The 25,382-nt window shown below is 44.9% G+C and overlaps 1 protein-coding gene across 1 annotated transcript in view; it reads right to left on the bottom strand.

Moving 5' to 3' along the window:
* LOC144175501 (putative 4-coumarate--CoA ligase 1) overlaps positions 1–25,382 on the bottom strand; it is a gene marked incomplete in the record, with an annotated part of 354,765 nt that overhangs the window by 3,470 nt on the left and 325,913 nt on the right. The window contains 4 exon segments of the mRNA XM_077704581.1: positions 5,103–5,247; positions 12,583–12,867; positions 16,560–16,728; positions 23,433–23,635. Coding sequence (XP_077560707.1) covers positions 5,103–5,247; positions 12,583–12,867; positions 16,560–16,728; positions 23,433–23,635 — 802 coding nt within the window.

Raw genomic sequence — 25,382 nt, 5'->3', positions numbered from 1 at the left:
TTTATTTTCTACTTAAAAAAATACAGCTAGAAAAAAGGCAATAGCATATTAGCATTATAGTAAATAAGTGTGCCGGTGACAAATGCAGCCCCAGAATCGTAAAAAGCATGAAACAAAAGTGCAAGCTCTATTATTGAAAACCAATGATTACGGTGTTGAGATACACCCAGAATGCTACACATCAGGCATTACACGCTTCCAGTGCCTCTAGAAGAGCCGGTTTGTGATGGTCAAAGCCCGTCTTGAAAACAATTACGGCCCTCACATTGCTCAGCTGTGAATTGGTGTTTCACACCATCTATTAACAATCCATTATGCGGTGATGCACCTTGTAAGGAAGGCGGAATGTCCTCACACTGCAAGCAAATATTATAAATGACATTTATAATCGAGGATTACATACAAAGGTAAAATGGCCACGCCAAAGCCAACAGGTCGGCTTCTGCGGCATCGCTATGTAGCGACGGCTTTCACTTCTTTAAAAAGCACTCACTGATGGCGATAACTGGATAGGGAGGTAAAAAAAAGACAAGCTAACAAAAAAACAAAGAGAAACGTAAAAACATAAAAGGTAGGCCAAAAACAAAACAAAACAAAAACAAAAACAGACAAACAGAAAAGGCGAAAGCAAACAGACAAACACAATGCAACAAAATCAACATCGGTACTAGCTACGTGGGTGGCCTTTGCCGCACCACCGAAAGCAAATAGAGAAAACAGAAATAACAAACTGTTACCACACACGCATACATACTTCAGCAGAATTATAACACTAGAATAGCAGCACACGACTGGTTCCGCGTATTTGAAGAGAAAAATTCGTCATGCAATTTGTTGAAGATCGCAGGTACATAATATGGCTTTGCAGGCATTCCGTAATTGGTACGGACCCTTGGTGTCATGCGCCCATGTGCCGCCGACGCATACGTTTACATTGGGAGTTCGGTAATCCGTACAACACAAATATTTCGCACGACGATTTGCTTAAACAATGTATCAAATGACGGTAAACCGCTTTCCTTAAATACACGGCGCGAATGCGGCACGTGTGACCTATACAGAAAACTCTTGGCTATGTTTTTAAAATACTGTACACTCTTTTTTTCCAGGTAGCGCAGCAGTTGGAAAAACAGCACATGTCATCTAGACGAACACTAGAACCGAAAGTTTGAGCTAGTATTTTTCGAACAGAGAAAGACAGAAACACAGTTAGGTTCTACAACACACATGCAGTACTTCTAAGCTTTTTACACTTGTGAGTATTGTGTGTTTTCCACCAAAGATGCCCATAAAAATATACATGTAGGTATTCAACAGTCTTGACTCAGAAAATACGGGCACTGGATCAAGATACATAATTAGATGTGTATATCGTAATGAAGCAGTCATTTGGCACTGTTTCCCCTGGATTTCAGAAATCTGTTTTTGGCGCTCTTTGCCTTAGTTGGCCTTGCGCCAGCAAATGCTACCATCATCAGTAAACTAGCCGACTTTTTTACAGGGTTGATTTTTATTAAGTTTGCTTCAAACCAATCGGCTACATTTCTGGTATCACCTTGAAGGTCTGAGAGAGCAAGCGAATAACCAGAGTTGCCAGTTACCAGCAGGGTTCAACAGCGTATTAATAAGCTTTCGAAGTTTTAACAAATATAGTGAAGTCATTACATACGAACTAAAACGAAGAGGTGAAAAACTGAGCCTTGCCGGACACCTCTCTGAAGTCGAATACTATCTCTCAGCACCGATCCAAGTGAGACCACTTCGAAACGATCCCTCAGGTAATCTTGAAGCCGATATAGAAATGGTCCCTATAAGCCATACCAGTATAATTTTGTACAGAGTGTATCATTGTTCAAAGTAATAAACGCTGTCTTAACGTTAAGAAGTACCCTAAACGAAACCTCATTCTAATCTATGCTGTTCTCAAGGGTATCAGACAACTTTTTAAGTAACACCTGCGTGCCCGCGCCGGAGATAAAACCGCATTGATGCTCACTCAGTAACTCGTGTTTTGTTACAAAAGAAGTCATGGCACCTAATATGTGCTTTTCAAGAATTTGCGATGAACAATATACAACCGAAATGAGACGGCACATTGAAGGGCCGTTTTTTTGCACCTTTTGTAGTGGGGAACCACGCGTGCGGACAGCCGGACCGAGAACAATGTTCAATTATTTTTTTTATTATAAACAAATACCTTTTAAATACCCAATATTTCTGCAGAGATTACCTTAGTGTATGTTATAGAGCCCTGGTGATATGTTGCGGCTTAAAATACTGACTCTGCAAAGGAGATCAGGCTCTGTGAAAAACCGGGTAAATGTGGACGATGACATGATTTGTTAGTATATTGTGACTTGGACAATGAGCGAGACCGTTTTCTTCTAATGAAAACGTTTAATTGACTTTGCTGGCTAGGTCGGAAGTGGCGGAACCAAAGATAAGTTCTATTATGTTTTTGTAGCCAGGCGTTCGTTACCTCGCTACTGATTTATTATGGAACAGGTTTTTGTCATATTGTGAGTAGACGTTTTGAAGTGTTCGGTACAGAATTGCCTGTTTGAGCAAAGAATCTGCGCGTTCACTCTATTTCTCACCATGCGGAACTCGCCTCTTAGAGCTGTGTTTTCAGGGGCTGGGTGACCTCTCGCTAGAACGAAATTTGTTTCTTTTATGAGTGCCATAACACAACGGGTAAGGCATCGATGCTCAGCCCTGTATTGGTTTATTACTACCGTTTTCTTACAGGCCTCCTTCAGCTAGCTTAAAGGGCGACCGAAATTGTCATATGCAGTGGCATTGTTATTATCTAGACTGAAATTACTGCTTACAAAGCTACTCCTAAAGTACCCGGGCTGCATGTAGTGTTAGCGGCGCTACCAATCAGTGCATAAAATTTCGCTTGGTAATATCTGGAATGTGTGCGTTTGTTCAACGTCAATCTATATCACGGCACGTAATCAACGTTTAAGTCTAAAAATTCCACGCTGCAATCACAACGACATTCTGTGCACTAAGGAGGCGGCGCTAAATTGTGCAGCATTGCGGCAGCATTTTACTCGTGCATATACGTCTATAATACAAAAGTGCACCTACAGCGTTTACAGTCAGAGTTTTTTTGCCGGAATAGACAAGATCATGCCATGGTTTTGCCTGTATTAGGCGCAGGCGTTCTTTTTTCACAGCTCCCGAATTCGGCCGGGGACAAATACATGTCTTCACTCATAACTAACTGGTTCATAATGATCGAACACCATACATTCAATACGTAGTTCTACTGAACTGCCTACTGGTCTTCTGGGTATGAAGATCATCACGTGGTCTCCATGGCAAGTTAAAAAGCAAGCTGATGTCTCAAAAACCTATTCTTTTCGACAGCTCGTTATGATAGACAAGAATGCACAGGCCAATTTGCACGCTGTATGAGCACGTTCTAAAGTTATGCCTATAATTGTCGCATCTCTTTGTTCGCAGTCACAACCGTGCATAAAACGTAAGGATTGCAAACATTGTCATCCGCAAATAAAATCCGTTCAAGAAACCCCAAATGTTTTATTTTAGGGGATGCGCGGGTAGGAACAGGCTTGTCATTGCTCCAAATCTCCGATAAGAAACAAACCTGAGCCAAATTTGCACCTTCTAAACAAATATTACATGGTTGTAGGTGATTTACATCGTCTAAATAAAGTAAAGCTTTCGTTTGCTCTTCACCTAGTTTGGGAAGCGGAGTGCGCAGGTGCTGCTAAGTCCCCTGTTGGGATCCGCTGGGTTTACTCTTACAGTATATAACTCTAACTCATTCCCGGGTATGGCGCCCGTGGTTCTCGAAAAACGGCCTGCAGCGGGAAGGCGGGGGGCGGCATGTTGCGCGAGATAACACCGGCCACTTTGGAGTTCGCCTGAGTGGCGAGAGATAGAAAGAGAATGGTTCGAAAATCCTTAGTCTCTGTGTGTATCACGTTTTCAGGGCACGCTAATGGCTCGACTCTTCGCCACGCCAGTAGAAACGTTGAACTCTGCTTCTAATATATCGCGGCTCACCAAAAAATCTGCAAGTATCACAAGCACAGTAACGCTAAAAAATACCACAGCCTAGTTTCTTTGAACCCAGGCATGGCACAATGAAAGCTTCACGGTACGTATACTTGTACCTATATGCGTTCGATTCGCCAATATTTATGGCGCTTTCAAGTGATAGCTGCAAAAATAAATTATCTATACCGGTGTGCAAAGACAGTCAATGATCTAGCGGACACGTTTTCCGTCCATAGTGCCGTTACTCTCAATTGAACAAGTTAATCAAGCCGGTGGCGACTAGCGCACGTGGCGTCTAGTGTTTACTACGGCGCATTTAACTATACGAGATGGTTAGATAACGCATTCCCCAACGGCCAGATAAACTGGTCCAGATATTGACAAATGTGTCGGCAGAAGCGGTGAACAGAGTATAACGTTACGCTCAAGATAAGTTTATGAGGAAGAATTTCGCGAAACTTCGAATTGTACGAATAATAGAGTGGTACCTGGCAAGTCCCATATGGAATGTGTAGGAGTGTTACAAAATTGATCTTTTTTCTGACAGGCTCCTGTCAGCTTCCTTTATAAAACCTTGAACAGTTGTGTACTGCGTATTGACGACGCGGTCGAATAGAGGAAAAAGCCATTTGATTTTCAAAATTTGTTGCTTAAGCAGACATTTCTCTCAATATTTCAGTTGAAAGCCACCTTTTTTTATAGAGTATAGATTGTGCAAAAGCGAGAGGCATGGTCTTCAATCTTGCTTTCGCTAAGAAAAGACTGGCAATCCACTACCAAAAACCTTTGCATTCATTGAAAAAACTACTAAACCGTGGAGTTGAAATAAAATCGTAACATGTAGTCGATTTGGAAAACAAAATTGTTTGTGGTTTCAAAACTATTGCAGAACAATATGCGGAGTTCAACGGTTAAAACCTGCGTCAATCGTTGTACCTCGTCTCCACAAAGAAAACCTCCTTTCCCCTTGAATTCTCATCATTCCTAGTGTGTAGGCTAAAACGCTTAAAAATAGTATGACCCACTTGTAGCTTTTGAGTTGTTTTGGTGTTCTGCTTTTGCTTTACCTGATTTCATCCAGCCATCTTTGTCAAACAGGTCTGCCGACTCCTTGGGATTCTTGTAGTAGCCTCTCACCATGAAAGCGCTGTGGAAGCAGATCTGTCCCATTTGTTTTGGGCCTAGCTTTTCTCCCGTTATTGTGTCCACAACCTTCCAATGAAACCAGGAAAGAAAACGTGATTAGTGTGCAGGAGTAGAACTCATTTCTCACTGCCACAAACACGAAGATTCATTTACATTTTCACCTGCAGCATTTCTCTCATATCTTATTAAATGTTAGGAGTAGAAACTCGCCAGCTATCAGAGAACAGTGAAGAATGACGTCGTAATCGTACACGCAGTGCCACTGGCAATGACCCCTATAAGTGCCAATACTGAAATTAAATTTGTAATGCCCCAGTTGTGAAGGCTGTTTTACATTGGTTTGGGACAGTCTTTGGGTCACCATTACACGCAGTTTACCGCGGAATCTATTGCCTTCTTGCGGAACGTTAAAAGCGAAAGACATTATGAAATGCGGGGAGCGTTTAACTCACTTCAACCTCCACCCCACAGTACACACGGAGCAGACTTGTCACTTACGAAATTACAGCAGTTAAATTACTTTTTACTGTAATGAATAATGTAATTAATTACTATTGAGTGTTGGTAATTTAGTAATGAAATAAATTAGGCCAGTAATATTATGGAAATTACTGATTACTTTCCCAATTACTTTGGCTACTATATAGCCTGTGCGCTAATTTTACAGCATAAAATCTTGACTAAGAAAAGTTGACCAAGTAGAGTTCAAATGCCCAGAGATTCTCTGGACATGGGAACTCTACGAACGCGAGGAAAACAACGCTTCGATGAAAGCTCTGCATGCTTTCTCGTACACCTTCATTCCCTTTTCATGCTTTCCGGGAATGCCGTGGTGACAGTTAGCGGGGTTACACAAAAACGTGCAAATTGTATTTAAGGCTTCGTTGCGCTGGTCACTTGTGTAAGCGCGCTGTCATGAAGGCGCTTGTTTTCATCCGGCGTGGATAAGCACGGAAACGCGCGAACTGTTTGTCAAATGATGAATTTTTGTTGACGTAATTGCAAAGTAATTTCATTACTTTTGCGAAGTAACAGTAACCTTTGGCCGTGTGTAATTTCGAATGTACTTTAATTATATTGTAACAAAATTCTAGGAATGTAATGACTAATGTAATTTAATTACTTTTTACAAGTAATTTGGACATCTCTGGCACGGAGGTACACACACCTTCCATGTGTGTCTGGGCATGTGGTGTGTGGATACGGTTTTCAGTGTGTGTTTGAATACCTACGCAGACATTGTGCTTGGGTTTAAGTGTGGGTGTGTTTGGTGGCCTGTAGGTGTTAGTGCACCAGTGCGTACAAAAACTATTAGCTTAGGTCGTGTAAGCGACCTAAGCTAACGGGAGGTGCTATCACGTATTAGATCACACGTGCGACAGGGGGCAGGAAATCAGATAGGCAATCTCCCGAAACCGCGATCAGTAGCTTATGCATTGTTTACAATCCCATTAGGCTAGCATAGCGAAGCTGAGGAAAACCGATCGGAAAAGAATGCATTATGCAATTTCAACCAGAGTAGAAACGCTTATCTCTGTGGCAATGGTTACTGCCAATAGCACCATTGGCAACGGTACCAGAGCATAGCTTCGTGGAACTCGGAGAGCATGACACAGCGTCCAGCTTTTGGGAATGCATAGACTGTCAACGAGATGGCTTGTTGCACCGCATCAAGGGAAGATTCACTGTTGTTTTCTGTTCAATGCAAAGCATTTCTTAGGCCCGCCTGGTCCTGCGTCGTTGATGGAGGCGCCGTCCACACGCTCACTGCGCATGCGCAACTCTCCTCCTTACACCCACACCTCCGCGATACTACACTATAAAAAACGAAATAGTTAGCGGCGCCCGGTTTCGATCCTACGACTCTCTGGCCGCAACGGGAGGTACGCGGTGCTCTTCCCACTACGCTACAAATCCGGGACACGAGCAAGTGCTACGAACGCGCCTGATGTCCTTGACGCATTCAAACTGCGTCAAGAACCTACTGATACAACGAAGGCATGCGAAGCTGAACGTCAACGGAAACGACGAACTGAAAACTTTAGAGGGGGATGCTAAATTTCCCGTGGGAAAGCTGTGGCGGGAAGCGCCACGCGCCTTGCAGCTCATCCAGCCCCGTCCCCAGCGCCTCTGATGCTGATTGTGGCAGGATGCCCCTAGGGATTGGCCAATCAAAAAATCCATCACGAGATAGGTTCGCGTTCACCCACCGTCGTAATCTTCCCGTAGGGGAACCGCCGAAGAAGAAAAAGAACGAGAAGACAAAGCTGCGAAGAGGAGGGCGTGTACATTGCTCTCAGCCGGTGCACCAATGTCAACAACCTTTACCTCACTAAAGCTGACGGAGACTACCGATTCTACCACAGAGACAACATCGACAAGAACATGATGGACGGGTTTCGGCGCCTCGAGAACCACCGCCTACTCACCGTAACACAACAGCACTTGCGTGCCTTTACCACCGGTGTGGACCCGGACGCGGAATTCCCTCTGACGCTAGTAAAAACCAGATCACTCAGCATAACGGCAACACAATGGAACCACACGGAACCGCCGCGATGCTTCGCATCCTCATCAGGGTTCCTCACGGGAAGATGGTGTACTTTTCTCATTCCGGCTATCCTGTGCTGGCGGAGCTGCAAATAGTGGAGGCGTAGATGAACTGTTCGTTCCGTACAGCAACGTGGACTCTTATTGATCCTGATTTTTACCTTGTATCACCATCATCAGCCTATCTACGCCCACTGCAGGGCAAAGGCCTCTCCCATTATTCTCCAATTACCTCGGTCCTGTGCCAACTGTGACCAATTTATCCCCGCAAACTTCTTAATCTCTTCTGCCCATCTAACTTTCTGCCGTCCCCTGCAACGCTTGCCTTCTCTAGGGATCCACTCTGTTAGCCTTATTGACCAGTGGTTATCTTGCCTTCCCATTACATGCCCGGCCCACGTCCATTTCTTCTTCTTAATCTCTACTAATATGTCCTTAACACGTGTTTGTTCCCTGACCCACTCCGCTCTCTTCTTGTCCCTTAATGTTACACCTATCATATTACGCTCCATTGCCCGCTGAGTTGTTCTCAATTTAAGCTGAACCCTCTTAGTCAGCCTCCAAGTTTCTGCCCCGTAGGTGAGTACCGGTAAGATGCAGCTGTCATACACTTTCTTCTTCAGCGACAATGGTAGGCTGCTATTCATTATCTGAGAATGCCTGCCATATGCACCCCACCCCATTCTGATCCTTCTAATTACCTTTGCCTCATGGTTGGGATATGGGGTCAAAACTTGGCCTAAGTAGATATAATCGCTTACCACTTCCACTGCCTCGCCACCTATCTCAAACTGCTGTGCTGTCCCGAGGTTATTTATCATTACTTTAGTTTTCTGTATATTAATTTTCAGGCAAACGGTTCTACTCTGTTCGTCCAGTGCGGAAAGCATGCTTTGCAATTCGTCCCCCGAGTTACTTAGCAAAGCAATGCCATAAGAAAATCTGGGGTTACTGAGGTATTCTCCATTAACCCTCACTCACACCTGCTCCCAATCCAACATTCTGAATACTTCTTGTAAACATGCTGTGAATAACATTGGAGAGATTGTGTCTCCTTTTCTGACACCCTTCCTTATAGGTATTTTACTGCTCTCCTTATGGAGGATGATGGTAGCTGTGGACCCATTGTAGATATCCTCTAGTATCCTTACATAATGTTCATCTACCCCCTGGTTCCGTAATGCCTGAATGACTGCTAGGGTTTCGACCGAGTCAAATGCTTTCTCATAATCTATGAAGGCTATATATAGGGGTTTAGTATACTCAGCGCACTTCTCTATCACCTCATTTAGCGTGTGAATGTGGTCCATTGTTGAATAACCTTTACCGAACCCTGCTTCCTCTTTAGGTTGACTGAAATCTAAGTTTGCAGAAATTCTGTTAGCGATTACCTTGGTAAGTACCTTGTAGACGACTGACAGTAGGCTGATCGGGCTGTAATTTTTCAAGTGCTTCATGTCACCTTTCTTATGGATTAGAATAAAGTTCGCGTTCTTCCAAGATTCCGGTACCGTTGCGGTCATTAGGCATTGCGTATACATGTTTGCCAGTTTTTCAAGTACAATTTCTCCGCCATCCTTCAAGAGGTCTGTTGTTATCTGATCCTCACCAGGTGCTTTGCCCCCTTTTATTTCTTTCAAAGCCATCCTTACTTTTTCGGTCGTTACTGGTGGGATGTCTATCTCCTCTGAGCTACTATCTCGTTCGGCATTATCCTGGATGTCCCGGCTACTGTACAGATCCCTGTAGAACTCCTCGGCCACTGTGACTATTTTATCCCCATTTGAGTTGACAGTGCCTTGCTTATCTTTAAGTGCATACATCTGATTTTTCCCCACGCCAAGACGCCTCTTCACAGCTTTCAGGCTACCTCCATTCTTTACAGCGTATTCGATCCTCTCGATAATATTCTTCCGTATGTCAACTGTCTTACGCCTATTGATTACCATCGAAAGCTCCGCTAGTTCTATTCTGTCAGCTGCGGTAAAGATTGTCATGGTTTGCCATTTCCTAATTAGATCTTTCGTCTCCTGTGAAAGTTTACTCTGTATATGTATATTTTAATCACTGTTCCTGTCATTCACCACAATGTGTGTTTCAATTTAAAACTGTTGCTGGCATCAGGGGTACGCCGGGGTTCCGACTCACGTGGTTGAAGTGTTGGGTGTGCGAAATGTGGTTGACACGTACAAATAGTGTCAGCACTGCTCTTCGTTAGAAAATGTGTCCCCAATGTGTAGTTATTATTGGTACCAGAGGGATAGCCAGCCAGAACATTGGTGCAGGAAGCAGTAAAGATGAAATGCACAGCAAACCGTTTGAAGAGGACATGTGCTGTCGGTTAATTAGTGGAATTGGCTTGAAGAACACGGACATCATTAGCAGGGATGGTGGCCCCCTCTATATAAAAGTTACTTTCGGTACAGCAACCCTACCCGGAAGTCAACATTGTTTTTAATACAGGCTATTCCTCCGTGCCGGGCGACAACCGTGAGCACCAACGTATGAACTAGAAGTCTTTATTCTTGTTGGTTCACATCACATGTGTGTCTCGTCTCGAGCACTTTTTCATTTGGGTGAGTGCGCATCAGCAAGCCTGCGTTCCCGTCTGTCAGACAACACTTTCTTTCCCGCTCACCCTGCACTCTCAAAGGAATAAACATCGGTACTCACCGAGCCCTCCTGCTTCGTAAGTTTTCAACTCAATACCCTTCAGAATACCAGTTTTGCTCACGACCCGCTCATCTACGTAATATTATGTCACAGTGTGAGCACCATCCCAAACTTCCCGCTCTCCGATCCTTTCTTCCTACCCCTGAGCTGCTGGAGAACCCAAGAGCCATCACGACATACAGCAACACCTGTTTCCCAGAGCGAAGGCCATCTTCTCAACTTGTGGATAGCCGTACTTAGGAAACCACTCACAAATCTGCTGCACAAATAAATGTTTTTTACTACTACTACGACTAAGGCAAAGATCTTGCAATCTATAGTCCTCCCACGCTCGTAAGTGTGTGGTGTGCACTTGTGCTTGCATCGGATCAGTGTTCCCAATTGCAGTAATGGTGAGTTTGTCAAGCTGCAGTCGATTGTTTTTTTTATTCTTTCTAGATTTCAAAGCATGTTCGAAAACACAAAGTACGCTAATATAACTTCCTCCGTCAACCATGGTCGAGTGGTTACAATTCATGGCCAATAACTGGAAGACCTGTTTTCGAATTCTGTAACTTCCTCTCTGCGAACAGATAGATTTCTGCTATGTACTCAACAGTTCATGATTGCTGCTACTGATCATGTGCACAATACAAAGAAAACATGGCGACCAACGCACACACACACCTAAATATTGCCCCCTCTATATAAACGTCCAGGGGGACTTCTGATGGCTGCTGATATTACTTGTAGCGAAATTCGTTTGGCACTTCAATTACTGGATCACAATTTTCGTCAATTGCTACTGGTGTTTCATAGTCAACGGGGCTGAGAATGGCAGGCTTATGCTCCCAGATATTACGCGAAAAAAAAAACAGACAACTGACGCAGCCGTCGGGTGCATATTCAATTATGATGCACAACTAAGCCCCATTATGTTCATTTTGACTTCTCTGCGTTTGTAAATAAGCCATGCTTGTTCCCTTCACGAGTCCGCAAAGGGCGCAACATATGTTTCGTATAAAATCGTCGTCGAATACACACACGCAAAAATGTGATACTCTGTTGCTGTGTCACAATGTGAATTTTCAGAGCAAGCGAACAGATTATTTGTGGTCCACCCGCTCAACTTCCGCGCACCAGCATACTGCACGGTTGGAGTGTTGAATAACTGGTTGATCGGTTGATTCAATATGTTGACCGACGAAGATGTATAAGTCGAAAACCCGTTGTTACTAATGGTTTTTCGCCGGCCTGTGTTGTGATGTTACCGTGTGTTCAAGTAATACCAAGATCGGGCACACGCACGGATTACTTCAGGTCCTTATTTCTGATGCTTCCGCACTATTTTGTAAAGTTATGACTTGATTGTTGACTAAATAGTTCCTAGCATTTTACCGGTAAATGACGTGGTTTTGCCGAGCGTTCATTTAAAATGGCGCTTGGCAATGATACTCTGAGTGTAAGTGCAGAGTGTGGTTACGAATCAGTGTTTCGGGCGCCCAAATACCTGCCATTTTATCAAGCCTATCAAGTGCACACTTCTTAATTCGGCTGCTCTTTCGATATTTAACTCTGCGCTATGCTTCATATTTTCCGCACAGGCTTCAAGTTAAACATCTTGATTTTTTGCATTTGGTCCCCCAGTGCTTGTGCACGAATTAAAATAAGTTATTCATTGTTCATTACTGCAGTGGGTGTTAGAGGATCTGCTCGAACAGCATAAATTGGAGAGGTTTAGTGAACAAGAATGTGAAAGCAATGCGAAAATATACAAATATAGGCCATTCTTAGCACCTGCCTTGGCGGCGGCCACCTGTGGGTCCCTACTGCGGGGGAGCTGACTTTTCGTGCAGAGCTTTGAGTTGCCCCGCCAGACGCCGCAATTACGGCGTGCCCACTGACGGGTCTTTTCCAGGCAGCGCGTTTCACAGCAGCTTCCAAAGACCGCGACACTTATCTGCCCCTACGCTGCTACCCTGTTCTGCGGTTTGCCTCACACTCCCACTACTTTCTCCATTTCCGGCTTTCAGCGTAACCACATGTACCTCTTCCCTCTTCACAACCTCCTTGCAATTGGGATATGATCACTATCCAAGGTCTTCCGCGCTGGTATGCCGTTCACCGCAGTGGATTGCGCACACATTATGACCACCCGGAGAAGCCCATCTTTGCCCATTTCCTAGTAACTCCGGTTACCTTAACTTTGACGGTTACTGCTGGGAAGCCAACGTCCCCTCTATGCTCCGAGATTGCAGGGTATTCCGGCTGAACAGAGATAAGGGCAGACGCTTCAGTCATGCCGTACATATTCTGTAGGCTCTGGAGGCCTCCAAACGTAGAACGGGCGGCGTTGGATAGCCATTCCGTGAGCACTGTGCCCCCAATAGTAATGTGCCTCATGGTTGGTAGGCGCCGTCCTGTACGACGCATCTCGCGCACGAACGTCTGCAGATGGGCCGGGAAGGTCAGCATCAAAGTGGCCTGTCGGGCAGAGAAAAAAGAATTATAAATTGAACCGGCGCTTTTATTGTTTTCTGTTTTTGTTTCCTGGGCTCTGGAATGCCCAGTTTAAGCATTGAATTCAAAGAGAAAGTAGATGAACCTCTCTTGGGAGGCAGTTGGCCCCCGCATTCGCTAGCCATACCAGGAAGTTCTTTCGCGCATGCAGCAGAAATTACAAACGAAAGCTGGAAAACGACGGGAAGAATGCGATCAGAAGAATAAAGAAGAATAAACACGCTTTTTCCGAGCTCATTGGGGTGTGATGCTCCGGCACTAGGTAGTGGTGGAGGGGGTGTCCTCTATTTCGGTATGCGCTAATTCATGCTGGTTGCTCGCGCCCTCTCTAACGGTGTGCTCCTACAACAGAGGTCCGAGCTGGGTATCTGGCCCTCCCACAGCTAGTACGTGGGACGGGGAATGAGTGTCAGTGATGGGGATTTTCGTTATTCTCACACTACATGACACAGGGCGCCGGGCTAGGGCAGACGTAGCATCTGCTGTAATATTGGCTATGATAGGTAATGTTGGAGGAGTGTTGAGTGGTGGAAGGGGTTTGTCTGAAGTCAGCGAAGTGCGTTCGCTTCGGCTCAGGAAAACCAGGATTGGGGTATCCAGGATGGAGCAGTTCACGTTTGCGTTTAACGTGAGAGGGGATGCCGGCGTGGCCATTAAGTTTGGGGAGAGGTGCGGGGGAGGTGGGGAGGCTTTCCGGTCTTGGCTTTCTTCAGATACAGCCCAGAGAGGATATTCTGGGCAGCAGAGCGCGGCGAGTCATTTCCGTCGAGGGACTTCAGACATTTTGAACAAAAAGCCAATACAAGGCCTTCTATTCTTTTCAGTGTATTTTGTAGTTGCGCCAATAGTAACCACTATTTTAATTGGTTCAGAAAGGCATCCTAAATAAACCTTGTGCCGCGCCCATAAAGGCGTATTGCGATTACAACAAGGGTGTGGTTCATATTTAGTGCAGGTGTTGTTTGACTGAGCTCGAAATACTGGTTTCTAACTTAGATAAAATTATTTCTTGAAAATAGACAAATTATTACAAATTATGACTTCTGAACCAGCCTGTTCATGAGGTTTTTGCCGAGGTATTCTAAGGATGGCTAGTCAGGGAAACTGCCTGATAAGGAAGAATAACACCCCTGCTGAAGCGGTTTTATAGATAATACACTAACAAACAAACCCAAATGTAAGCCACAAAACAAATGAAGGCCAATTCGGTGGCAAAACACTCCGAAAACACTCTGAAATGTTGTACCAAGCACTCAAAAATTTTTTCCTCCAGTTACTTTTGAGGGATGGTGTTTCGCGAGATATTTCACATGAATGCGTAATTGTGCAATTGGTATATTTTCTAACCTCTGGATTAGTCAAAGGCCATATCGTAGCAAGTGGTGGTAACTTTATTGCCATGTTTACACGATTACCTAAAAATACCGAATAATAAAAAAAACAACGAAAGTTCATTGGCTTCAGTACATGCGGTAAACCTTTCTCTGTGTTCCTGTGGCGTTGCATTCGTCTTTGTAAGCGAGCCCCTAGGACTGACTAGGGCTCAATTCAGGATCACGAAAACTTCCCAGAATATTACAACCCGCAAATCAACATCCGGCGAGCTCGCCAGCTGTTGATTGCAGCTCCTGAAGGCAGCATCTCGTCATTCCTCACAAGAGAAAGGTGATGCCAGGGGCGTAGAAGATATCCGAAACAACGCTTTCGGAAGTCATTGGGAAGATTATGGAGAAGACGTGAAAGCCGTGGGTACTCGCGCAATGGCTTCCGGTATCAGATTCATGCGCGGCGCCTCAATAACTGATTTTGCAGTTTCGGATATTTCCAACTCATGGAAGCTAAAGCGCTGGTTGCCCACTATCACTGCATTCAGTGGCATGTACTATAACTACAATGATAAATATACATTACGATGACGACCTATGCGACTCTAACTTCATTTTTGAACTGGCGAAAGGGCGTCGGTTCTAAAACGATTCCTCTGTTGCACCACGTCATTGCATAAATTGCAGATAGCGGTAATCTCAACTCCGAGCTCAGGCAAGGTCAAACGAGCGAATGGTGCGCTTGTGCGGAGTAAAAGCATGAAAACGATTTTCGTTCCTCAGGGGAGGTGCGGGAAGGGTCATAAAGAAAGTGAGTAAGTGCGCGGGCAGTCTTAAAAGGATACAGGAAACGACACCGGCGACTGCGCAGGACAGCGTTGCGGTACAATTACTTGACCTGTCGCTGCAGGCTTTCCGCGTAAAAACACAGTTATAGCTTGACAGATTTGGTTTAACCGCGTTATATAACGACAGCTTTTTTTTTCAAAACATCGTGGCGCTATTATATGATTATATGTTTTATTTGGCGAGGGAAGAACAATTCAAGTAGTCACATTATTTTTAAAAAGTGCATCACATCAATCGCTATCTTTCAAAACGTGCTTTGTTTCCTTGTCTATCTTCATGCCTGTTCGAAAGCTACGTGCTTGCTTCACCTGTATTCGTGTACTTGGAGTGCACGCATTTAAGGAACATGGAAGCTATAACTGACATAATCCAGCCGTTCACACGTGCACAAAATACTGCGAATTACGTCGCTTTACGACAAAAATGGGAGAAAGGCCTTCTTTTAATATAAATCGGGACTCGTAGACGTATTTCTGTTTACCCACCACGGTGGCTGAGTGGCTAATGCGTTGTGCTGCGTGCACGAGGATGCGGATTCGATACCGGCCGCGGTGGCCCCTTTTATGATGGAGGCGAAAATCAAAAACGCCAGTTTGTACGAGATTACGGCGAACGTCAAAGATCCCCCAGGTGGTCAAAATTAGTCGGGAACCCTCCACTACGGCGCGCCTCACCGCCTGCCTTGCGTCCTTACGTAAAACCCTACAATCAATCAATCGTATTTCTGTGCGCGGCAGCTACGACGCTTACATCAGTAGCAAATTGCCGAACATATTCGACGCTGCGCTACCACTAAAATATATAAGAAACACCGCATAACACGATCTTAGAATTTCGGGAGAGAAAAAGTGGAAAACGAACCGTACCCTTTGTAGCTATTTCATAACGAGCTGAAAGAATTACGTCTGGAAACCTCTGGCGTCGCTACTCGTCGCAAAGACTAGGCACATATGTGTGGGATTTTTTCGCTTTATTGCTTAGGTCACCATCATTACTGCTTCTATGGGCCCTGTACTATCGAGGGCAAGCCGTGAGTCCCGGAATTACTGCAACATCATAAAGATGGTAGTAAAAATAAGGATTGTGCCCAACAGAGAAATATTCACTAAAGCTTTTGAACTTGTTTTCCTGGCAATATCATATGGTGTGCACGCTTTTTTGGAAAATATGCCATCTGTGCGACGCTAGTAAAAACAAGACTTAAGCCTTCATTTTTTGTACAACATGACACAACGGAGCCATCTTTTGTGAATCGTGTTTTTACTGTTTCCCTTGCGAAGTTATTTTAAAGGGTGAATTACATTTCAAAGTTAATTTTAAGTGCCTATCTTCGAAGCACAGATGACAACTATACGAAGCTGAAATTAAGTTAAACGTTAAAATTGCCCCATCAGCCTCTTAGTATCCCTTTTACATAACCTGCTGAAGCCTAAGACATGCGCACAGCTATCACTATTGTGGACGAATGCGAAAGATTCCCACCTTGTGTCTATCGATGGCGTCCATAAGTTGAATTGGGGTTGACGTGGCGGACACAACAGCACCCACAGCGCCGTTGAGAACAGGAAATATTTGAAACAGCAGTCCAGAAAGGTGGGTGATAGGGTTGGAACCAAGAGAAATTTCGGTCGTTCTCCATGGCAAAACCTCACTGCGGGAAACCCATTGGTAGTTGAATGATTTTAATATTGCATGAGTGAATCAGGGAAACAAAATGGGGGCCCACAGCAGCCACGGGAGAGAAAAAAAAGTATGCAGAAATTCAGAGAAAGGTCTACGCAGGGGTACGTATTATGACTCCGCTTGTTATCATTTTGCGTTTCCATAGCCAGTGATTTTTCCAAGTGCCCAAATGTGTCTGATTATTGGTGTTTGTTTGCGGTTTTTGTTCTTTTGTTGAGCCACATTTACACTACTACTGAGATTGCGCGGTTTAATTTTGATGATTTTGCTATATTTTTAACGTGAAAGGCGTAGTGCAACGTGCGGGTGTTTTTAGGTCGGCTTTGGTGGTTTTTTTCTCTATATTATGAGGATAGTGTTGAAGTTGGATATTGTTGATTGAGCTACGTAATTTTAAAATTTTATATTTTTCCTTGAGAACTATTATTTATAAAGCGCCGAGAGAATTGTACTTACGCTGTTGTAACGATTGCTTGTGTTATCTTCGCCCAATATTCATTTTTATGCAACAGCAATGTGTTAACGGGCGGTGCGTTCTTAGAATTTCGTGATAGCGTATCAGTTAGGTGTTCCAGAGTTCTTATATATTGTGTTTGTTGCGTCAAGGCGCCGTATAGAGCACATGTTTTTGATTTGTTTAGTTCATTTCTCAAATTATATTTGATACTTTTGGGATATACTGGTTTTCGTGATACCGTTCAGCCAAGTATCTCCGTTTTAAAATAATTATAACAATAAAATACATTACCTTCACCAGTAATGTATTTCCGTGAAAATGCACAATGGTGCACGGTTAATTCATTTTCAGAATTTTCGATTTCATTTTTTGTTTTGAGAGCTTTGTTTATAAGGCATAAAGATTTTCAATTCGCTTTTTTATTCTGTAGCTTTCTTATTTCTCTACATTTGTCCTCTTTAGTCATTTCCTTCGATTAATTATTTCCGTTCAGCCTATCACAAAGTAAAAAGAAGTGAACTGTGCCAAGGACGCTTCTGTGTGAAAATACGAAGTATTGCAGTCGCAGTTCATTTTAAATACTTTTTCTTTTTTTTCTTTTTTGGATCTTATCATTTTTGAGAGATTTCTTAATGCTTTGCGTAAAGTGAAAATTTATTTTAGCTTGATAGTGAAGTTTTACTATTTTGGCCTTTTGCAATGTACTCTCGTTTTAAATTTTCTTCCACCACTTATATTCAGCTGCGATATTATACGAGTGAGTGGGATATATTCCTGCCCACTGTGTCATTTTGTGCAACTCCAGGCCGTCACATGGTTGGCTGTGGAGGGGCCCCAACGCCCGCTTCCACACTAAAAGCTTTGAAGGGGTCCTAAGTAGGGTGGCGAAGGCTATAAGGCCTGGAGTTTACACGCTTTCCTCGCTCCTCAAACGTCTGTTGATGCTACGAGGTGATAAGCTCTAGAAAAACAACCTAGAAACACCTGTGAGGGCGCTTGCGCTCCGAGGTACGCGCAGGAATCGGTTTCGCTCTGCTGTTTGTACGGTTCATCTCATCATTTTTAGCAGCCGGCGCACATGCTGCGCCTGGTACGGGCGGCGGCGCCCGCTTTTCGCGTCGGCCGTGCTAGCGATGGCAGGTAAGTTCTAGGATAGGGGAAACTACCGTTTGAAGACCAGATAGGAGGGCTCCCGAAACAACATGCTCGCTGAAGGCAATAATTCAAGATTTCCACCTACGACTAGCGGCCCGCTTGGGTTTCATGCATGCGTGCGCTGTCGCTACGAACAGGTCTCCCCGAGGCAGCGTCGTGCAACAAAGAATTTGGGCCGTATTCTGGGTCTCTCCTTCACTCCATTTGCTCCCTCCACTCGGCTGAGGGGAGGTATGTGCAATGCTTATGCATGGGAAAATCTATTTCAAGGATCTACTCCACCGGAGAATCGAGCAGAGGAACGATTCAGAATACCAGGTTTAGCATCACCGCAGTTATTCGGTCACCGTTTTATGAAGCAGCACCGCCGACAATCCTCATTATCATCCCCTTTCACGCACTTGTACACTGATTTTCGGCAATAGTCGGGATCTGACAGGCGGCGAGGAGTTTTAGCTGATGCTGTGTGTGCCTTTTCGTGCGCGGTCCATGTTCACCGTGAAGACAGATCATCGTCGCGGTCGCGTGCGTAGTGTTTCTACGCTCATTGTTTGTGAACGTTACTCATATCTTTTAAACAACGCGCTATAACAACGACCTTAGCTAAGCTCGTCTGACGGACGGGCACGATGGACATTCTTCCCGACAAAAATACGGCATGCCGCATTTACGCCATCGTAGACGCCGCCCGAGCCGGCGAAACCACCTGCCGCTTTCCTCAGAGCCGGAAACGCTTATTGGCGGCAGCGTTTGATGGAACTAGACTTCCTGTATATCGCTTAGCGCAAGAGTTGCGCGTCTGATTGCCATATGCCGCGGGTTCCAATCCTAGAGGAAAGCCGGCTTTCAGTGCTGCGCAAAAGACCCCGTATTGAGTTAGTTCTGCTCAAGTGAGCATCGGCGGTTGTTGAAGCGGCGGCAGCGGCGACAGCTCAGCTGATAAGCAGCCGAGAATCGCGCGCCAGTTTTAAATGCAGAGCATTTCATTAACTCACGATGTCACCCGCGGTGACGTCCGTAGTCCGCACCGCACCCCTCCCTACTGTATAAAAAAAATACTATCCGGCGCCGGTTTCGATCCCTCGACCCTGCGGGCGGAACGCAATGTACATGGTACTCTACCCACTGCGCCACAAAGCCGACACAGAATGGGAAGGTCCGAACGCGCCTTATATCGTTGACTCATTCAAATTACTGCTGACGAGCGCTCTCTCGTCAGCAGTTGCCACAAGTGCAACAACATTAACGTAACGCAAACTACCTAACGTCGTGCGCCCCCGGAAATGCTCTGCATTTGATCGTGCCCCTCTCGAGGGGGATGTTTCACTGCGTCTTTCTCGGTCGCGGGACCCGTGGCGCCATCTGGCGGAGGCGCGGCACAACTCGTAGCACTTTCTTTGAAAAAGCGCCTCGAAAGCGCGGCAAATATGAAATAGGGATGACGCGCTTTCGAGGCAATCCGCCGATGCGGCTGCTTTGTGTACAGACTCGGCGGCGAGCGTCCCGGTTTCCAACGCGTGACTCTGGAACGCCAACGCCGAGAGCCAGTGGGTTGCTCCGCTGCAGCTTTGTTCTCCTGGGAGCTCTGTCGCGAGAGCCCCTTTTACACTCTCGATAGTGTAGTGCCAACCCCTGCTTGTGTGGCTTCGCTTCCATTTTCCATTTTGTGCAGTTAGAGAGCTACAGGCGGTGGGGAGCTGATGCTGACATTGGTCTCAGATAAGAACAAAGCCACGGCCAAAATATGGCCAGTATGCTTTGAGGAAGAACGCCGAAAATGACAAATGACCTCTTCTTTCTGCAAATTAAATCTATGTATGTTCCAGAAAGCATCAACAATGCCTTTGGGCATTTCAAACTACAAACACACTAAACACACCGATTTCCTGGAAATGGGGGTGACGCCGGGACAGAAACGTCCGGTTAGGTAGAGAAGGTGCCCTTGGTAGCGCATCCGTAATAAGGCATTATGCGCGTTGTGTTACCAGCAAACAAACGAGCACATAGATGCAAAATGCCAAAAAATTACAAGTTTTTCTGAGTCCATTCGGTTGATTATTTGTACGCGCAGCTCCTCACCACTCCTCCCCGCCGCTGCCGCTGGCGCGGCGGCCCAGCGGCAGTTCGAACATGCGACATGGGTGGCTTTCCCGCACGACCTGAAATTTAAGATGGCGGATGGACGCACAACTCTGCTCCCCCAGGGGAGCTATATACAGAAACTCTAGATAGAGCCCTCCAACAGCGACGGTGTAGTCTTCGCTGTCAGCTGCGTCATAAAGGACACGTAAGAGGCAAAAAAGCTGCCTCAAAGCTCCCTTGAATGGTGGCAAAACTTCGCATGTAAACAAGGCAAGAAAAGAACGCTTATCTAGCGATAGCGCGCTTGCAATGGGGACCCATTTAGGGCCTCTTAAATCATAAAACTGGACGACCGAAAGACGTGCCGCCGCCGCAACAATACGTGTTAAGCAATGTGGACTGGTCACTCGTACAAAAGAGCGGCAACAACGCAGCGAAGGCTACTGGGGTGATACCAGCCCCGGCAACGGCTCAAAACCACCGTCATTAAATGAACGCGCATCGAAGCCCCATACTAACAAAATGTCAGATTCATTTTCGGCGTTGCAGCGACTCATGGAGCACGCCGCCTTCAGATGAATTGCTAAAAGTGCAGACCAGGAATTTATTGGTTGTATAGGTTTTACCCGCAAACACAATGCAGGCGATTAGGTGCGCCGTAGTGGAGGGCTCTGATTATTTTGACCACCTGGTGGCCATTACCGTGCACCGAAATCTCGTAAACACAAGTGTTTTTGCTTTTCATCTCCAACAAAAAGGGGACTCTGCGGCCGGGTCGTCGCGCTCAGCAGAACGACGCCTTAGCCACTGAGCCACCGCGGCAGGTAAGACTAGGAATTTTCACAAGGCTAGATAAGTAATTATAAACGTTTTCTTCTCTGGCACTCGCCCCTTGTATTTGTTGCGAAATTCTCTCTTCTTTCTTCTACCTTTTCGATTCCTCACCCTCCAAGGCTAGACCTAATTTATTTCTTTTTACTCGCGTTCCCTTCCGCGTGGCTTTGACTACACTACACGGGAACGACAAATCGCTTGCTGCAGGGAAAAAATGTGAATCTAAACGTGCGCGTGTGAAACTTTGTCCGAAAACATTACAAAAAAATTCCAAGAAACACGCAAGAGTGCTTACGTGTGGCACTGCAAAAGCACAACATTTATCTTCAACCTGTGAGATTCTGTACGTGTATATTAGCTCTAGGGTGATTATAAATTTTTCTGTTACAACTTTGTCTTTGTCACAATAAAGATATATCTCACATTTGTGATCTTTTCGTCGTGACGTTTCTAGCGGTGTCGGCCGCTGGAGGTGCTAGCAGCAGCGAGAGCCAGGCTTTTCGCCTGCGGTGTGGCGTTTCCATCTTTTTGGCGGCGTACTTTGGAGGGCGGCTATGATTAACAGCTGCCACTGAGGTTGTCCTTTAAGAACACATTGTACTGGATGCAGTAGATGCATACCGAATTGTTTCGTGAGAGGTGCAATGTTCCTTTCACCGCCATCGTCATTATCCCTTCTCTAGTGTGTCATTGCCTTCTCTTTGTTATACATACGCCGTTGAAGTAAACACACTTTGCTACATTTTTGTTTAGTTTGCTCAGGTCACTGTTGCACGCTTCGAATGGTTGGATTGTATTTTTCTTAATCATGATTACAATCACTCCCCTTTTCAGTCGTTTCTATTCCTTTGGCCGCTACTGATTGAAGGCCTTCTCCAATCGCCCTTGCGTGCCCTACTCTTACGTTCTATCTCGAAACCAGCCTATGGTCTGTCGTAATTAGCATGCTCAAACCACTACTGTAGCCTGCAGTGGTATCATATCTTCATTGATATACAGCCGCCCTCCACTTTCTTTTTTTTGCATTTTTTTTCGGGTCCTTTTTGCTTCAGTTCTTCTCTTCATATTTAGTGTATTGTCGCCTATCCTCGCAGGTGAATTGTTTTTTTTTAGGTTTTCTTTCATTTTTTATATTTGCATGTCTTATATTTTCGCTACTTGCAAAGACGTGTTTTTCAGCTCAAATTACTCCTTTAGGCTTCCTCCCAAATAACTCTGCATTACCTTTGTTTTCCTGGGCAACCGTTACTATTCTCATGTCTGCTGGATTTAGTGGTGATGTTGCCTGCCTCTCGCTTTTTCTTTGTCATTCTTTCTATCAGCCTTTGTGAGAGTTCCAATTATCTCTCGGATTAAGCTCAGTGAGACGGATTCTGTTAAAACATCAGCAAAAACAGAAGCTTTCACTGCTTCCTGTACACACTTCTTGTCAATGATATATTCGAGTGATCGTTGTGGGAAAACAGAGAAATAAAAGCCACAAATGTAAAGAGACCTACGTGACACATCTTTTGACCTGAACGTCCACACAACGGCAGCTCCTTGCACACACACGTCTAAATATACGCTTTTTAGACCAGATGTTCGAATGCATCTCAGTAATTCGTCTGTCTCTATGACATACACAATGCGCGTATCCGCTTGGGTCACACTGTTTTGCCTTCAATAAGCTAACGTTAACCCATTGTCTGGGCAGTAGAGCGCCCGGGATTTGTTACCTGTCTTGGTAATTTCGGTTACACAACGCTCCAACCCCCTTCCCAAAACTTGGCAGCACTGGCACCCTATTATCAACTAAGGTCCAAAGATGTACAAGAAGCAGGAAGCTATAGCGACTTTGTGACCGAAGGTTAGACAGTTCTTAAATATACTCTCACCGAGAGGACAATAGTATCTACTCCAAACTATCGAGTTATGTGTACTTGGCGCAGCTTCATACATTCTATGCCACGCTGGGCCAACTACGGCACCAAGGTCTTTTTCCCCGTTTCGGGCTGATGCTGGGGTTCACGTAATCACGAAGTACACTAATTCGAGCCCTATGTTCAATAGGTACCTGAGGCAATAAGGTAAGTTGAAGTATAAAATGGAACGGGTTCAAAAGCCGCAATGGCATTCTTATTTAGCTTATATAGACAAATTACCGGCACGTGTAGAAGGCGCCCACGTAGTTGTAGTGAGATATCTCCACTCCCTTAGGCAGACCCGTGCTCCCCGATGTGTAGCAAACTCCCAAAAGTGTGTTCTTTGGATCCGGAACGTGAATCTCTTGAAATTCCCTTTCGTCCAGTGTTGAAAAGTCGATTGCCGTAACAAAGCCCGCTGCAGGGCCCATAGAAAAAAGACCCTGTAAAGAAAAGTTTCTGCGCTGTATGCATTTCAAAAATCTTTGAATTTTCACAATAATTATTCCCGAAATATTCTCTGTACTATATAGCTTCTGACACAGCATTGGTTAAACAAATCATCACGACATCTTGTTAGATATCCAAAGATAAACATTGTTGTATTCTGCGTTTAAAAACAAAATATCGTCCTATACGTGAGGTTTGTATTTTAGAAACTTCAATGGAGCTCCGTCTAGGCTCCCAAGTATTAATGACTGCTTTCTCGCCAGCTAAGCTTTCTCTGTGAAATGGATTAGTTCCAAATGTGTCTTTCAGCACCGCATCAATGATTATAAAAAACGTATTGTGGTTTCACTATTTAATATATGTCAGAATTTTATTAGGCTTAATATTGCGAAATATACAATTTCTTCCTAGTTAGAACACATCCGCCTCAATGAAGACAATGCTGGAAGCTGGAACGAATGGTGCGAAGGATAAAAATCCCGATAATTTAAGTTTGAAAATGAATGAGCCATATCTGCGCGTGAATGGGAATCCAAGGCAAGGCTTCAGAAATGCAAGACCAGCACGCATCGGTACAACCCCCAAGGCTCCATTGCTCCAGAGCTGACAATGATAGACGCAGTATACGTGTTGCGGTTTTCTAACTTGGGAACATGTGTTAGACACATCTGTTGATGCGTACGGAAGTCATTTAGAATGTCGAACCTGGAAGTTAAAATTGAGCAATTTGTAAAGCGCTTTCTAGCAAATGTTTTTATCTGATAAGGATGTGAGCGCCAGCTTACGTTATACTGACGTTAGTAGTGCCAGAACGAGGCATACTCTAAAAGCTGTTATCATACGGCGCTGCACAACTAATGGTGCCCTTGCGGTGTGAACACTCTTAGCTTCGAGCTTGCAGTTCGACCTGACGCTGTATTTTGATTTCTAAGTCGTCAACCGATACCTGAAGCTTGAGATACACGTAGTATGATTGCTCTGGGTACATGGTAAGCCGAAGGTTCTTGGCTAATGCGTCATGGACTTCCCTAACACAATATTACCGAGGCCTTCCATTCTTAAATCGTTACGAATAAAAGGTTCAAAGAGCAATTCTTATTAAAATAATGAAATAACGTTTCCACTATTGAAAACTAATCGCTTTGGTTTCGTTAGATCGGCACGAGTACCTTTGTGCACCTGTTATTTTCTTTTTTTCTTCTAAAATAAGGTTTACTCTTTAGTGCGCCAGGCGCAGTTATACTGAACCCCTTCGACCACGCGTGTATACGCTTGAGCACGTGCTTCATTGCATTGAAGAGACAAAGAAGTGAATTTGTAAAGTCCCTGTTTTAACTTTAACTGCTTAGACTGGCTGAAAGAACACACTCTCATTGTTTTATTCGGGCGATAAGGCGGTATTTATTTTATAAAGCCTGAAAGAAGAAAAGCTATTATCTGCGTTTTGGGGCAGCTGCACCAGCAGCAGTGACGTAACTGCTGGCGCAGCAGTGACGTCAGTTAAAGGTTCTACGTGAATGCACGATGTGCAAAATTACAATATGAACCAGTTTCGGTTTCTGTTTTGGGAAACAACTTATGGCGCCATCAGCGGAGTATGCAGCGGCTTCCGTCGCGTCTCTAATCCAAAGCTGCTTCGCAGTATCGCGCGCGGAGCCGAAGCTGTTGCCATTTGTTGCGCAATCCCGTAGAGGAGGGGAGCTTCGGACAGGAGAGGATCAATGCGGAGAGGACAGCAGC

Source organism: Haemaphysalis longicornis, unplaced genomic scaffold (genome assembly GCF_048455015.1).
Source record: "Haemaphysalis longicornis isolate Haplotype H1 unplaced genomic scaffold, Haemaphysalis longicornis Haplotype H1 scaffold_3, whole genome shotgun sequence".
NCBI classification, from domain to species: domain Eukaryota; kingdom Metazoa; phylum Arthropoda; class Arachnida; order Ixodida; family Ixodidae; genus Haemaphysalis; species Haemaphysalis longicornis.
The sequence above is the reverse complement of the archived record's forward strand: the minus strand, read 5'-3'. Positions and strand labels throughout refer to the sequence as shown.